This window comes from Apteryx mantelli, chromosome 1, assembly GCF_036417845.1.
Source record: "Apteryx mantelli isolate bAptMan1 chromosome 1, bAptMan1.hap1, whole genome shotgun sequence".
NCBI lineage: Eukaryota > Metazoa > Chordata > Aves > Apterygiformes > Apterygidae > Apteryx > Apteryx mantelli.
In genome coordinates, this window is record NC_089978.1 from 18,392,622 (window position 1) to 18,406,762 (window position 14,141).

A 14,141-nucleotide genomic window follows, 5' to 3' on the forward strand; every position below is an offset into this window, starting at 1 on the left:
TCAGGGCCTGAAGGCACCAAAAGGCCTTAATGCCCCTGACCAGCCTCACCTGGGGCCTCCCTGCACAGCCCTGTCTATAGGCTCTGCTCAGCCCAGGACTATCAGTATGTGCCTGAGCTATATCATAGGAGTGCTGGTCTCCAGTCTGTCTCTGGCCCTGCCTTCTGGACGGACCTTGAACCTATGCTGTAGGTAGCTTGTCTCCTGGATGAACCCCTTGGACCTATGTTGCATCTTTATCTCCAAACTTGTCTCCTTCTGCTCCTGACTTGACTCCCTAGATGGACCCTGGAGCTGGTTCACCACTTGCTGTGTCGAGGGCTGTTGTCGATGGACTCTGTTACCAGCCCCTAGCTCTGCCCACCCTGCTCTGCCCACCCTGCTCCACCCCTGTGGGACAGCACCCGGTCAGGTGAGGGCACTGTCTGTGCTGGGTCACCCTCAGCTCTCAGATCGCTGTCCCCTGGGGAGCAGTCAGCCCTGCTGCTCCCTGACAGATGCCCATTTAGCAAAGTTCATTAACATGTGCAATGTTAAGTGCATGATCAATGCCATAGATGCAATTGCATTACAGAGAGCCTGAAAACAATGAAGGTAGAGAGAAAGCTTGAATGAGAAGTTAATCATGCCACTCTGATGATATAAAAAGGTAAAGGAAGGAAAAAAAAGGTAATGAGAATAAAGACAGAGGCAAACCTAGGCTGCATTTAACTCCTTATCAACACTTTAATAATGATGACTGCCCACTTTCCTATTTTAACTGTTTGTAGTTGTGCTAAAACTCAAAGTTCTTTTATTCTAAAATATCTTATAAAAAGGAAAATATACTACAAAGGTTTTTGTTTTTTTTTAAAAAATACAATTTCTCTTTGTTTGATTTTTTTTGTCCCAATAAAATTCTGCAAGATCTTCTCTAGGAAAGAGTAGATAATCTTAGATATGAAAACACCAGAGATAAGTAAAAACTATTTACTTCCTCATAAATCTTTCTCTCCAACACTTCCTTTTATAAAAGTCCATGATTAATTGCCAGTGAATTGCTGGCTTCTTTATGTCTGTCCTTGGATATATGACTGCTTGTGACATTGGAGAGACAGGTTTTAGAATCTAAAAGTTCTTGAGATACATTCATGCAGGAGAAAATAATTTTGGTGCAGAAATTCTGAACTGTAAAATAGGTATTGGATGTTTTCTGATGCCAGAAGCTTTCTGGGAGGGCAGCTTCCCATTGCAATGGTCTGTGAAGCTGAACTAACACCCTGGCTGCACCTGTGCTGCACAAATGACACTGAGCAGCAGAATGGTTCAGAGTGCACAACAGCAGAGTCCTAAGCAGGATGACTGAGTTGCTTCCTCCATGGCTTCCTGTGATTCTTCTTGCCCAGATTAGGTAGGAAAGCAGAGAGCCATACCTTTTCTCTCCCACAAAAGGAAAAGACAGGAGAATATATCACCACGAGATCTCTCTGGGAAACGAGCAGTGTGCCCCACCGCCCCTGCCCCCAGCAGTCGCCGTTTTGTCAGGCGTCACCCCTACAGGCTCACAGGCTGCCCTGGGCCTGGCCAGCAGCAGCAGCCGCCCCTTCCCACGACCCCGGAGCGCGTCAGGATGGGAGTCCCTTCCCCGGCAAACTCAGGGCTGCCATTTTGCTTCAGCCGCCATTTTATGGCGCCGGTAAACGGTGTTGAGCCCGTTCTGCCGCTGCGCCGCGCTGCCTGGGGGCCGCTTCCCGACCCGCCACACCCACGTGCTCTCAGGCAGCCCCGTGATTGGCTGCCGGGGCCGGCCCCGCCTCCCCGGCCGCACCAGAGGCCTCTGAGCAAGGCGCGGGGCCGCCGCCGGGTTTCGGCTGCCCTTCCGTGGCACTGAGCCGCCCTTCTGGACGAGGGCACGACCAGCGCGTTTTCCTGCTGACCTGCGACTGGCTGGGGGGACCAGCCGCCCCTCCCAGGTTACCCGGACCTGCCGCAGAACAGGAAGCCCTGCCCCCTGCATGGGCAGAGGCTGCCGTTTCTGTCAGTGTCACAGCCCACGTGTTTTCATGCTGCTCCGTGATTGGCTGGCTGCCATTTTTCGAAACACCATACCCACGTGATATCAGAGCACCCTCTGCTTGGCTGCCCCTTTCTTTGGTCAAGGAAGTGCTCATATCTAAAAATATATCCATTTATATATATTTTATATATATATACTGTTAGAGAATATTGGACTGAAGCTGTCTAGAATTAATTGCTTAGCATAACTTGCTTAGCATTAGTAGCTAAATTTGCTGAAGCCTTAGGCCTCAAGCTGTGAATTTTTACCTACATAAGTAAAAGGTGGCCCCAGAGCCAGTTCAAGCTGGAGGAATAAAGAAGTTACATGGACAGCAGGAGTAGCCAACCTTGAAGATAAGAAGCAGCCTGCCTAGAGACAATGAAGGGGCCCAATGAAGAAGGGGAAGACCCCAGACCTAACTATTACTATTGGTCCAAACTATCACTTAAGGGGTGGGGAATTTAGATTGTAACGGTATAATTGCCCAGGGATTTCTTTGTTTGGGGTCCCTCTTCAGAGGCACCCAGCTCGAGCTGTAATTACCACACGTATATCATTAAATTTTATTTCTCTCCAATCTGACTTCGAACTTCTGCCTCAGCAGGAACCTAGGGTCGGACCCTGTTATGGTGGCCAGCGAGCCTAATAGTTTCCATAACAATACATAAAGAAATGTGCAAATATGCATAAATATATTTTTTGTTTATACATACACTTTATAAACATTTATATATGTGTGTATATATGTGTGTGTATATATATAATATATAAAGATATATATATTTATCTATAAAAGTGTAACGTTCTTTAATAAGAGCTAATGAAATGAATAATAAGTTTAAATGTGAATACAAAATAAACAAAATAAAAGGCAGGTCTGGGCCCCCATACACACTTTACAAGGCTTCTGAACAAGCCCTACCACGTCCGTGATGTCTGGGGTCTAGATCTTCTCTGAGACTCCGCAGCTCTGCAGCGGAGAGCTCTTGCTTCACCTGAGGCCTTGAAAATTTGGAATAGGTTCACAATCCTGGTAGCTGAGGAGGGGCTGGGAGCACTGTCAAATGGAGCATCTGTGCCTGCCGAGCCAGAGCCACGTAGGGGCACTGGGAGAAAGTGGTGAGTGTTAGCAGCAGAGGGCTGCAGGGGGATGGAGGCCACCATATGCTGACCTGACCTACCATCTAGGGAGGTTTGCTGCTGGGGGGATCACATTAAGGATGTTGTGGAGAGGTTGCTGAGGCTTGTCTGGCCCTAAAACTATTACCGCCTGCTGCTCTTCCATGTGGCCACCAATGATGCTGCCATGGGAGACCTGGAAAGTATGAGACATGATTACATGGCTCTGGGGGTTTCTACAACCATGGGATCCTCTTCAAGGATGGACAACTATTTAGTAGAGATGGGATCCATCTGACAAAGTAGGGTAAAACTATCTTTGCCAACAGGCTGGCCAATCTGGTAAGGAATGCTTTAAACTAGGAATGATGAGGAAGGAAGAGAATGAAGAACAATCAAATAAGGAAATGGTGGACAGGGTTGGCAATCAAGGGGCCTGGGGTGATGAAAGCATAATGGACCTCTTAATCAACAGAAGGGGGCTGAATCACCCCAAAATCACCTGAAATGACCACAGGATGGTGGAGTTCAGGATCCTGCAAGGAGGGAGCAGGGCAAGTAGCAGGATCACAACCCTGGACTTCAGGAGAACAGACTTACAGCTGTTCAGGGACCTGCTTGAAAAGGATAGGGCCCTAGAGGTAAGAGAGGTCCAAGAGAGCTGTTTGATATTCAAGGATCACCTACTCCAAGCTCAAATCTACTCCATCCCCAAAAGTAGGAAATAAACAAAGGTGGCAAGAGAGTTGTATGCATGAACAAGGAGCTCCTGAGTAAACTCAAACGAAAAAAGGAAGTGTACAAGGGGTGGAGGCAGAGAGAGGTGACCTGGGAGGAATATAGAAACACTATCATCTGAGCATGCAGGGATAAGATGAGGTGAGCAAAAGCCCACCTAGAGTTGAAACTGCCAAGGGACACGAAGGACAAAAAGAAAAGATAATACAAGTATATAACCAGAAAAATAAAGATGAATGAAAATGTAGGCCAACTGCTAAATGGGAAAGCCCACCAGCAAGCTACAGAAAAACATGACAAATTTGACTCTCCTCCATACGGCTCACTTGTAACTTCAAGAATGCTCTTGCCACAAGACTAGAATACAATTGTCTTTACTGAGAGGCAGACACAGCATGGTTCCCCATGGCTGGAAGACGGCATGCCTCCCACGTGAGGCTGTGTGTGCTGGGACCAGTGGCCGCAAGGCCGCTGGGCCCTAGCTGCAGAGCTGCCGAGAAGGCACGTGGTTGGGCTGGGGCAGCGCTGGCTCTTCAGGGCCGGCTGTAAGGATGTTGTGAGCGGCGTTGTAAGCGCAAGCGGCCTGGCCTTCGCTCTGGCCCAGTCTGGCCAGCCTGGCTGCTGCTCTCAGGAGCCAAGGAGCCGGGTGACGATGCTGGCTGTCTGCTGCTGCTGGAGCTGGCTGTCTCCGAGTGCGCACTGGAGGCTGTAAGGAGAGGCAGGAAGGTGAGGAGCACGGTCGCACGCCCCCAGGGCAGGAGAGGCCAGAACGGTGCCCCCCTGGGAGTCGAGAGACTCTGCCAAGCCCATGCTGAGTGCCCCCGCGCAGGCCTTGCCTGGCCCCTGGCTCTGGCATGGGGGAACCTGCGGCGTGGAGGGAGGGGGCCCTCCTTCTCCTCTTACCAGTGCCCAGGCCCACGCAGTCGTCACACTCCCAGGTGGCTGCGGTGGCCCTCAAGGTGGAGCAGCGTCGGTGGGTGCCCCTGGCAGCACAGGAGGAGCAGAGGAGCAGGTGCCAGGGCCTGGGAAAGCAAAGGCATTGGTGGCCGTGGCAGCCAAGGCTGGCAGTGACGCCAGCGAGGCAGCCCGGGAAAAGTGACCTGAGCAAGAGGGTGTGTGGCAGAGCCCCCTGAGCGGGCCCCAAGCGTGAGTGCCAAGAGGCCTTGCTCCCAGAGCCCTCGGGGAGCTGAAGAGCCTGGGCACAGCCCCAGGCAAAGCCTCAGTTGCTTGGAGGACCATGTGGTGCATGCGTGCCAGCAGGGGCATCCTTCCTGCCCTGGCAGCTCAGCATCCCCATGGCAAAGGGCCATCCCTTTCTCTGTCCCTCCTCCACCGGAGGCAGGCCACCCACCTCACAAAGACCTTCGGACATCTGCCCAGAGCGGGACTAAGGCACCTGCCTGCACGGGGGGAGCCAGGAAATTGCTGCTTTCGTCACTTACCCTGCTTCTTCTGCCTGTTCTCTGCCTCCTGCACAAAGGCACCGGCTAGCATCACAGCGGTTGTGCCTCTGATACAGTTCTGCAAAGGCACCGTCTGCCTCCCAGGCGGGTTGTCTGCAGGTGAAGGAAAGGAAGGCCTTGAGCCTGCCCTGCCCCTAGGCTAAGGAGCTGCCGGACGTTCCTGGCCGCCTGGCCGCCCCTGCTACAACCTTGCTCTCATGCCCTTCTCGTGTCTTGTGGGCACCAGGCAAGGGCAGCACAGAACCAACCTGAGGGGGACTCGGATCCCCATGGAAGACATTTCCAGCAGGAATTTCTCACTGTCTTTGCACTGGGGGCACTGGAAGGAGAATAACCCAGCACGCAGAGCCTGTTGCTGCAAGAGAGTCACAACCAGTGTGAGCGGCACACTGCTGCCTGCTGGCACCTGCCATGCCGAAGGGGCACAGGAAGGGCCTCCTACCTGGATGCAGCCCCGATGGAAGCAGGCGCGCAAACATGCAGGGCACACCATCGTGTGGTAAGACAGCTTCTCCTCCACAGGCTCCAGACAAATGAGACAGGAGGTTTCCCCATCCTGCTGTGCCTGCACGCTTTGTTCTGGGCGATGTTCCCGGCAGAACGACCTGGGCGGAAGATTTTGGAAGAGGGGCACCCGGTCAGGATGTGCGGAGTCCGTCTGCATTTCTGGACAAGACCACCCCAAAGGCTGTAGAGGCTGGCTGGCTGCTCCCCAGGCAGGGTGCGCATGTCTCTCTTCCCACTGCCGTCTTCCCCCAGAGCATCTCCCACCCACAGGCCCCGGCATCAGGTTCCGCCTCCTGAGGCCCAAACATCCTGCATCTGAGACGGGCCCTGGCGCGCTCACGCCCACCCAGAGGGGCACCTTGGCTGCAGAGAGGAGGCTGGCTGTGCCAGTTGTTTTGCAGCCCGCAGCCAGCAAGGCATCGCCCGCTCCCAGGGGCCCAAGAGCAAGGCATTGCCAGGGCCTTGCTGAGAGCAGAGCCTCCCACTCAGCTCCAGCACCCAGAGCAGGGGCAAAGGGACATCAAGGAGACTTGCACGGCCTGCCTCTGGCTGTGGCAGGGCTCTTGGAGGACCACTGCGGGGCACTGTCGGAGTAGGGATGTCAGAGTGGGAGGCGGGCCCGGAGTAACGACGGAGTCTCAATATGAGTATGATCGTTCTCCCTTTATTCAAGCTTTTACAGAGTATATATAGACAGGTGATAAGCACGCGCTAGCGATAGCTATATGATTGGCTTACAGCTTCTGTCCACGCGCATAAAGCGGATATATGATTGGTGCAAGGTTGCTGTCCACGCGGAGGGGTCCGTCGACATTTATGGAATCTAGTTCCGTCTAGACTTGTTTACCAGTTTTGTGAATACCTTCTTTTGTAGTGCTCAAGGCCGCTTCAAGGATCGCTTGCCTTGGCCTAGATTCCCTCCCTTACCATGAAGACGGGATTGCTCATCCCAGTCAGATCATGCCCTCTCTCGCTTAACCATTCCTCCACAGGGCACAGCAAGCAGCTGCCTCGCCTGCTTGGCCAGTGCTAGCCAGAGGCTGAAGGGGGCAGAAGCAGCCCAGCACCAGGCTCCTCAGCTCTTACCTGTACTGCCCAGAGAACTGCGACACACAGCCATCTTCACGGCCACAGGGGAAGTGGAAGCTGCGCTTGCAGCCCTTCTGCCGGCATGTAACAGTGGCCCCGCGCTCGCCACAGACATAGCAGAGCTGCAACAAGCACAGCAGCCCCCATCAGAGACATGCTCGGGACCCCCAAGGCCTGCCCCACACCTTTGGCAAGGCTGCAGGCATGATGCGGGCACTGCTGCCTCACATCCTGCAGCTCCACCTCACGGACTGGGCTTCTTGCCTCTGCTGGAGCCTCGCTGCAGCCCCTGGCACTTGTGGCACTGTTGCCTCGAGCCGACGGGAAACCCCCGCATTTCCTTCCCATGGCACACGCTGAGCTCCCACAAACCCATCCTGCCACAAACCTCCCCACACCCCTGCTAGCTCTTCACCTTCCGACTTGCCCGCTTCACTGCCCGCCTGATATCCGCGGGAAGGAACTCGTCGGCTCCCATCTCGTTGGCGTGTCTCACCGGGAGCCTGCTGGCAAGATACTGAAAACCAGAAAAGTGCCAGAGCTCGTTAGGTCAGGGAGGCCTGGCACATTGCTGGTGCACGGTGCTGAGAGCCTGGCGAGAGGGCCGGGCCGGGCCAGGCTCAGTTCCCTGGTGCTAGGCGAGCTGCCATGCTCCTGGGCCTTTGAGCTGCTCGGCAAGAAGCAGCGCAGAGGCCTGGAGAGGTGGCAGGCTGCGCTGCGCTGTGGGCTGGGAAGGCACCGGCAGAGAGTGCCCTGGCCAGGGCCTGGGGGACACTGCTGCAGGCAGCGCTGGCCTGCTGGGCCTTGCTGAGCGGAGCACACACCATGCTGGGGCGGACGAGGAGAGCCCGAGCAGAGCGCAGCAAAGGGTCTCCGGGAGGTGTCGAGGAGGAGTCGACACCCACAGAGCTCTTGGGATGGCATTGCCCACAGCCCCAGACCCAGGCGCATCCCCACGTGCTGTCCTGCCCGGCTGGGCATGGAGATCGCAGGCTGCTGGGCTGGGGCACCAGGGGGAAGCTGGAGGCAGCCCCAGCGAGACTCACCAGGCAGTTCTCATGGGCGCAGACACCATCTTTCCAACGTTTCTCCCCATACACATCCGGGTTGGAATCGGCCCGGCGACACAGCACGCAGGCTGCGGAGGGGAGAGCAAAGGCCACAACCACTGAGCACCTTGCTGGGGCCTGGGAAAGGGTCCTGGAGGCCTTCCCCCGCAAGGGCCTGCTCTCTCCCACCTGCCCAAATGCCCTCCTGGCGCTGACTGCTGCCCCACGATGCCCCGACAGCCCCACGCTGACCCAAAGGAGCCTCCTGCCCCGGCCTCCAGGCTTCCCACACGCGACCTGCCCTCGCCTTCCCCTCGCCTCTCCCGGTCCCTCTCGCCCCTTCCCGGCTCCCCCTCGCTCCCGCCAGCCCTGGCCAGCACCGGCCTTTCCTCCCCGCACGGCCCTGCCCGCGCCCCAGGGCTCGTGCGCAGCAGAGGACGCGCCGTGCCGCGGGGACGCTGCGCAGCTCCTGCCTCCCCGCCACCGCTCGCAGCCGCCCACCGGCCGCCCCGCAAGGCCTTCGCCCGGCCGCGGGCTGCAGGGAGCTGGGGGCTCCCTCTGCTCTCACCCCCCTCCCTCGAGTCGGGGGCCTTGCGCTTCATGGCGCACACAAGGCGGGTCGCCGGCGAGTGCTCTGGAAAAGCCCTGGCCCAGCTGCGCCGGGGTCTCCGCTCCAGACGCTGCTGCGCCGACCCTGGGGGAGCAGTGGGACCACGGTCACTTTCCAGCCCAGCCGCAGCACCGCGAGGCGTGGGGCCCCGCTCCTGCCGCGGCAGCCCTGCGCAAGCCCCTTCCTCCCCCGCCCCGGGGCTCTCCCGCCTCCGGCCCGGGCTGTGGCTCCAGGCGGCTGCCGCAGGGGCCGCAGCGGGGCAGGCCCCAGGGCAGCAGGGCCGCGGCCCTTGAGCTCAGCGGGGCTGGAGCAGCGCCCCGTGCCCAGTTCTTCATGGGGCAGCAGCACCTCCCCTGCCCTCACCTGTCCTGTGCTCAGAGGTGCTGCCCCCAGCCTGGGGCTGCCCATGCCCCGCGACCCTTTTTGTACCGCCTGGGCCACCCGCATCACCCGCCACCACTGTGACACGCCACCGCCGCCGGGGTGACACAGACCCCCACTGTGACACGCCACCACTGGGAAGCTGTCCCAGACTGCCCCTATGTCACAGTCACCACCACCACTGACCTTTAAAAGCCAAAAAGAAAGCCCTTGGCTACCCGAGCGGGGGGTATCTTTCAGTTCTTCTCTTGGGTCAATCTAGTGGTTAGAGAGCTGACCTAGAAGTTTGGCAAAGAACAATTTTTTTTGCCATGTTCCTGAAACACCAGCACACAGCCTGGGAGCTGCTATACAAGCCTAATCCCCACGTGTTGCCGGTAAAGAAATTCCTGAGAAGAAGTAGCCAGCTGAAACGCTTGGTTTCCCATAAGATCTAATGCCAGCCTGCGGACAAAGCCTCGAACTGCTCCTGAAGGAAGGAAGGACTGAAAGCATCCAGCTGCGGAAAACTGGGAACAAAAACTGCCTGGGCTTCATTTCAGAGCCCGCGTGTGTGGCCTTTGTGTGCAATGGGAACCAGGTGGCTGCAGCCTCACCTCGACCTGGGACGCTACGGAGCCAAGAGGCCCTGACACCATTGTGTGCCACAGGGCAAGCCCTGGCATCATGTGCAAGGCTTCAGCCTTCTTCAGTCCCTCACAACTCAACGCCCCGGCTTCTGCACTAGGGGAGAAAGAAGTGCGTGTCACTTGCATGTGCTGTGAGCACTGCGCTTATAAAAAGACTCAGGAATGGATCGGATGCTCTCTCTACACACCGAATAAAGAGCAAACAACTAGTTATGCCTGCCCCAGTGTAGAGGAGCGTAGCGTTTTAGCCTGCACACGTCAAATGCTTCCTTTATTTTCAGGCGGCTGTTGGAAGAACATATCCTGCCTAGGTATTTCAGACATTATGTCTCCTCATTCTTCCGCTTCCATGAACAACCTCTTGCCCATGGTCTCCTCTGTTATTTCCATTTGGTCTTCTTAGGCTGTAAATGTGCAGCGCAAGCTGGAGCCTATGCTAAGAGGGAGAAAAGAGGAGTAAAAGGGCTGTGAGGAGATTGGGCAGCAGCCAGTCAGGTCCAGTTTTTCTCATCATCTGGCGCTATGAAGCCCTTCTGTGTCGGAGCATTGGTCCGTCTAGATCAGCAAAGGGCAGCGGGAGATGTTGCCTTGAAAGCCCATGGGCCTTGCTGCACTCCCAATCTTATTGACGCGCCAAGAGGAAACATAGGTGTATACCTAGGAAGTGTAACCCAGAGCTGCCGCCTTGCGCCCAGGCAAGAAACTGGCTCCGAGCCACGCTGGCTGAAGCAGAGGGTCAGATGCCAAGCTGCAAGGCTTAAAGCGGAAGGTTTGCCCAGCCCAGAGTCAGGCAGGAGCTGTTGGCAATCCATGAGTATGTGGGCTTGATTCAGCAGTCAGTCCCAAATGCCTCTGAACCCATTGGACAGCCTCCCATGCCAACTCAGGGATTGCAAACCCTCTGGTCTACCTGGGATGGGGATGCATGACCGTGCAATTCTCCTTGCAGGCCTCACAAGGCAGTCTCCTTCTGGGGACAACTCCCAGGACCTAGAAAGAGCCACAAAGAGCTTCTCTTAGCTTCTTCACTGGCTGCCAGTTTGATCAACCACTGCTGCCGAGTTGACACAGGCTGCCACTCTGACATAGCCACCATCCCTGGGGTGACACAGGCTCTCACTCTAACCTGCTGCAGTCACTAGATGACCCTTTCTTTATAGAAATAGAGTATTTCATCCCACAAGTTATCATTATATGAATGAAAGTTAAATTGCTTATTGCAGTATACATATCGCTGAGAAGCTCCTGAAAACATAAGGACTGCCAGATTGCCATGTAGGGAAGAATGTTGCAACACTGTGCCAACAGTGTAGCATAGTGCAGTATATATCTCCTAGGAAGGAAAAATGTCTTGATTTTGAAACACAACTTGTTTCAGTGTGTCACACTCGCACTCTAATACCCACAAGCACCAAGATGTATAGAAGCAGTCCACTGAGCGTTCAGACACTAACACACCTGTATCTAGGTAGTCTGTGCAGGATTGCTTGCAACAGCATAGAGGACAAGGGCCGTGAATTTTGAAGCCCCTCTCCGTACTTCCTGTGTTCTTTTTAGGAGTGTGGTGGTTTGGGATGTGTCTCATCTTACCTTCCAGGAGCTAAGAGTGATTAATCTCTCTATCCTGTCCCACCTCTGTGAGTCATCATGATTTAGTAACAGTTACCATTTCAGATCTTGTCATCCTGAGAAACTGCAGATAGATGTGCGCTAGGATCTTGATGACCTGCTACTCTAGGCATCAGCAACATATGCAGTTTTTATAGCCCTTCTCCTACAGGTATTTTGCACCCAGGCATTCACATTCACTCTCCATTCATAGCAACATAAACATTTTTATTACAATTTTCCATAGTCCTAGAAGATTCCGGGGCTTCTACTTCTTAATACATTGTAGGCACTTTGGTACCTGCTGGCAAAAAATGACAGCTACCTTTTATGATTCATAAGTTTTCTTCTCAAAAGTCTCCTGAGCTTCTGGTGTTGCCTCTTGTTAAAGGCAGTAACTGATACCTGGAATACGCAGAGGTAGAAGATACTACTCTGGAGTAAGGTTATAACATGTTTATTACCTTGAAATCCCCGAACCACATGGGGAACCCCAAGAACCTTGAGGGGAAGCGACCAGGCTGTCGCAGGCACCACAGAGCATCGGCCCATGGCGAGGTTCAGGGGGACGTGGGTTTAAGGTGAATTAATAGGTTACAATATGGGGTACTGAGCATGCGCTACAGATAACAAGGAAAGCAGTGATTTTTTAGGTATACAGATAAAAAAGGAAGCAGTAATTCTTTAGGAGTACACAAGTCCAGATTGACGCCTATGTGGCTCAAGTCTAAGGGTCACGACCTGCCATTCCTTATGGGTTCTGCACATCAAGTGTTCTGGCAGCTGGAATAATTGATCAGTCAACATGCTCCTGTCTCCTCACCAACTTTCCGCTGTTTACCCACTACACCCCTCGATATTTCAGCAATATATTAAGGTTCTTGCCAGCTAGGCAAGGACAACTGCAGGAGGCCTTGACTTCTCCTGGGAAAAGCTCTAGCTAGGAGTGGCTGCTGCTAACGAGCTCTCTTGGTTGCCCCTGACCAGAGGGAGTTGGGGCCTTTGATCCCGGTGGCCCTTGATGAGGGCAGGTCAAGCACCCTCTTAGCCAGTGCTAGGGAGAGGCCTATATAAGAGCCAGGCCCAGAGCGCAGTGAACAGATGCAGCAGTTTGTGCAGCAGTTCATGCAGAAGGGTGCATGAAGGTACCTTTGTCTGTTCCCTGTGGTGTACGTTTCCTCAAGTATGGTTGTGACACGCCGCACAGCGTGTTCCCCAGTGGCTGTTGGAGTTGCTGTATCAGAGGCTGGGACCTAGACAGACTCTCTGACAGCAGATGCAGCTCTGCAGGTCTCAGGCTGCAGGGAGTGCTTGGGGCCTCTCCGGGAGGCCTGGGCTGGCAGTCAGCTCTCCTGCAGGAGGTGTGCTGCTGTTGATGAGTTGTGTCATCAGGTAAGGGAGTTACAGGAGGAGATCAGTAGGCTGCACAGCATCCGAGAAGTCGAGCAAGAGATAGACAGGGTATTCTTGGAGACTGTGCAGCTTTGGGAGTCCCAACCCCCTGCAGCAGTGGAGTTGCTGGAGGGCTCTGTGCTGTGTGAAATGGTACATCACAACATCGTAGAAGAAGGCTGGAAACTGGTCACTGCTCGTGGGAGGAGAAAGGCTCCTACTCCTCCCGAAGACTTGAAGCTGAAGAACAGGTTTAGTGCCCTCCAGGATGAGGAGGAGATGGGCATGGCTGCCAGGGAAGTACCTGGGACAACAGACTCTGTGCCTTGCCGGAACGCCCGGAAGAAGCAGCAGGTGATTGTTGTGGGGGACTCCCTGCTGCAGGGGACGGAGGCATCTATCTGCTGACCTGACCCCATGTCTAGAGAGGATTGTGGCCTGCCGGGGGCTCGTGTGAGAGATGTCGTGGAAAGACTGCCAAGGCTTGTCCACGCTTTGGACTATTACCCACTGCTGCTCTTCCATGTGGGTGCCAATGACACCAAGGGCAAACTGGAGACCATCAAGCAGGATTTCAGAGCTCTGGGGATGGTGGTCAAGGGTCTGGGAGCCCAGGTCATCTTCTCCTCAATCCTGCCAGTGAGGGGGATGGATGAGAGGAGGAGGAGACGGACTTTCCAGGTTAACGACTGGCTGCACCGCTGGTGTTGGCAACAGGGTTTTGGTTTCTACGACCATGGGACCCTGTTTCAAGATTGACAACTGATGGTGAGAGATGGGATCCACCTCACGAGGCGGGGCACACGTGTCTTTGCCAACAGGTTGGCCAACCTGGTAAGGAGGGCTTTAAACTAGGAAAGATGGGGGAAGGGGAAAGTTATAGTGCCAGGGTAGCTGGCAAAAGACTGCTCAAGTCAGGATGCCTCCAGCAGGTGAATGCAGCCAGGGAAGTGCGCATGGGATGTGGCTATGGAGGATCCTCTTGCATCCCTCCTGGGAAACCTGCATGCTCGATCACCTCTCTGAAATGCCTGTACACCAATGCATGCAGCTTGGGGAACAAACAGGAAGAACTAGAGATGTGTGTGCGGTCGCAGGGCCATGATCTCATTGCCATTACAGAGACATGGTGGGATAGCTCGCATGACTGGAGTGCTGTCATGGATGGCTACGTGCTTTTTAGGAAAGACAGGCCAGGAAAGCGAGGTGGTGGAGTTGCTCTTTCTGTGAGAGAGCACCTGGAATGTATGGAACTGTGCCTAGGGGTGGATGAAGAGCAAGTCAAGAGCTTATGGGTAAGGATCAAAGGGCAGGCTAGCATGGGTGACACTGTTGGGGGTGTTTACTACAGGCCACCTGATCAGGAAGAGGAAGTTGATGAGGCCTTCTACAGACAGCTGGAAGTAGCCTCCCGATCCCAGGCCCTGGTTCTCATGGGGGACTTCAACCGCCCTGATATCTGCTGGAGAGACAACACAGCTAGGCACAAAGAGTCCTGGAGGTTCCTGCAGAGCATTG

General features: G+C 54.8%; 1 protein-coding gene across 1 annotated transcript in view; it reads right to left on the bottom strand.

Moving 5' to 3' along the window:
* The window catches only part of LOC136991123 (PHD finger protein 7-like), a 33,451-nt gene extending 24,846 nt beyond the window's left edge, over positions 1–8,605 (bottom strand). Inside the window, exons 1-7 of the mRNA XM_067289726.1 lie at positions 8,572–8,605; positions 8,001–8,092; positions 7,370–7,471; positions 6,952–7,076; positions 5,607–5,963; positions 5,338–5,451; positions 4,799–4,917 (exon numbers count right to left, since the gene is read on the bottom strand). Of these exons, the coding sequence (XP_067145827.1) occupies positions 4,799–4,917; positions 5,338–5,451; positions 5,607–5,963; positions 6,952–7,076; positions 7,370–7,471; positions 8,001–8,092; positions 8,572–8,605 (943 nt within the window). The remainder of the gene's footprint in view (positions 1–4,798; positions 4,918–5,337; positions 5,452–5,606; positions 5,964–6,951; positions 7,077–7,369; positions 7,472–8,000; positions 8,093–8,571) is intronic.
* Positions 8,606–14,141: the final 5,536 nt, after the last annotated feature.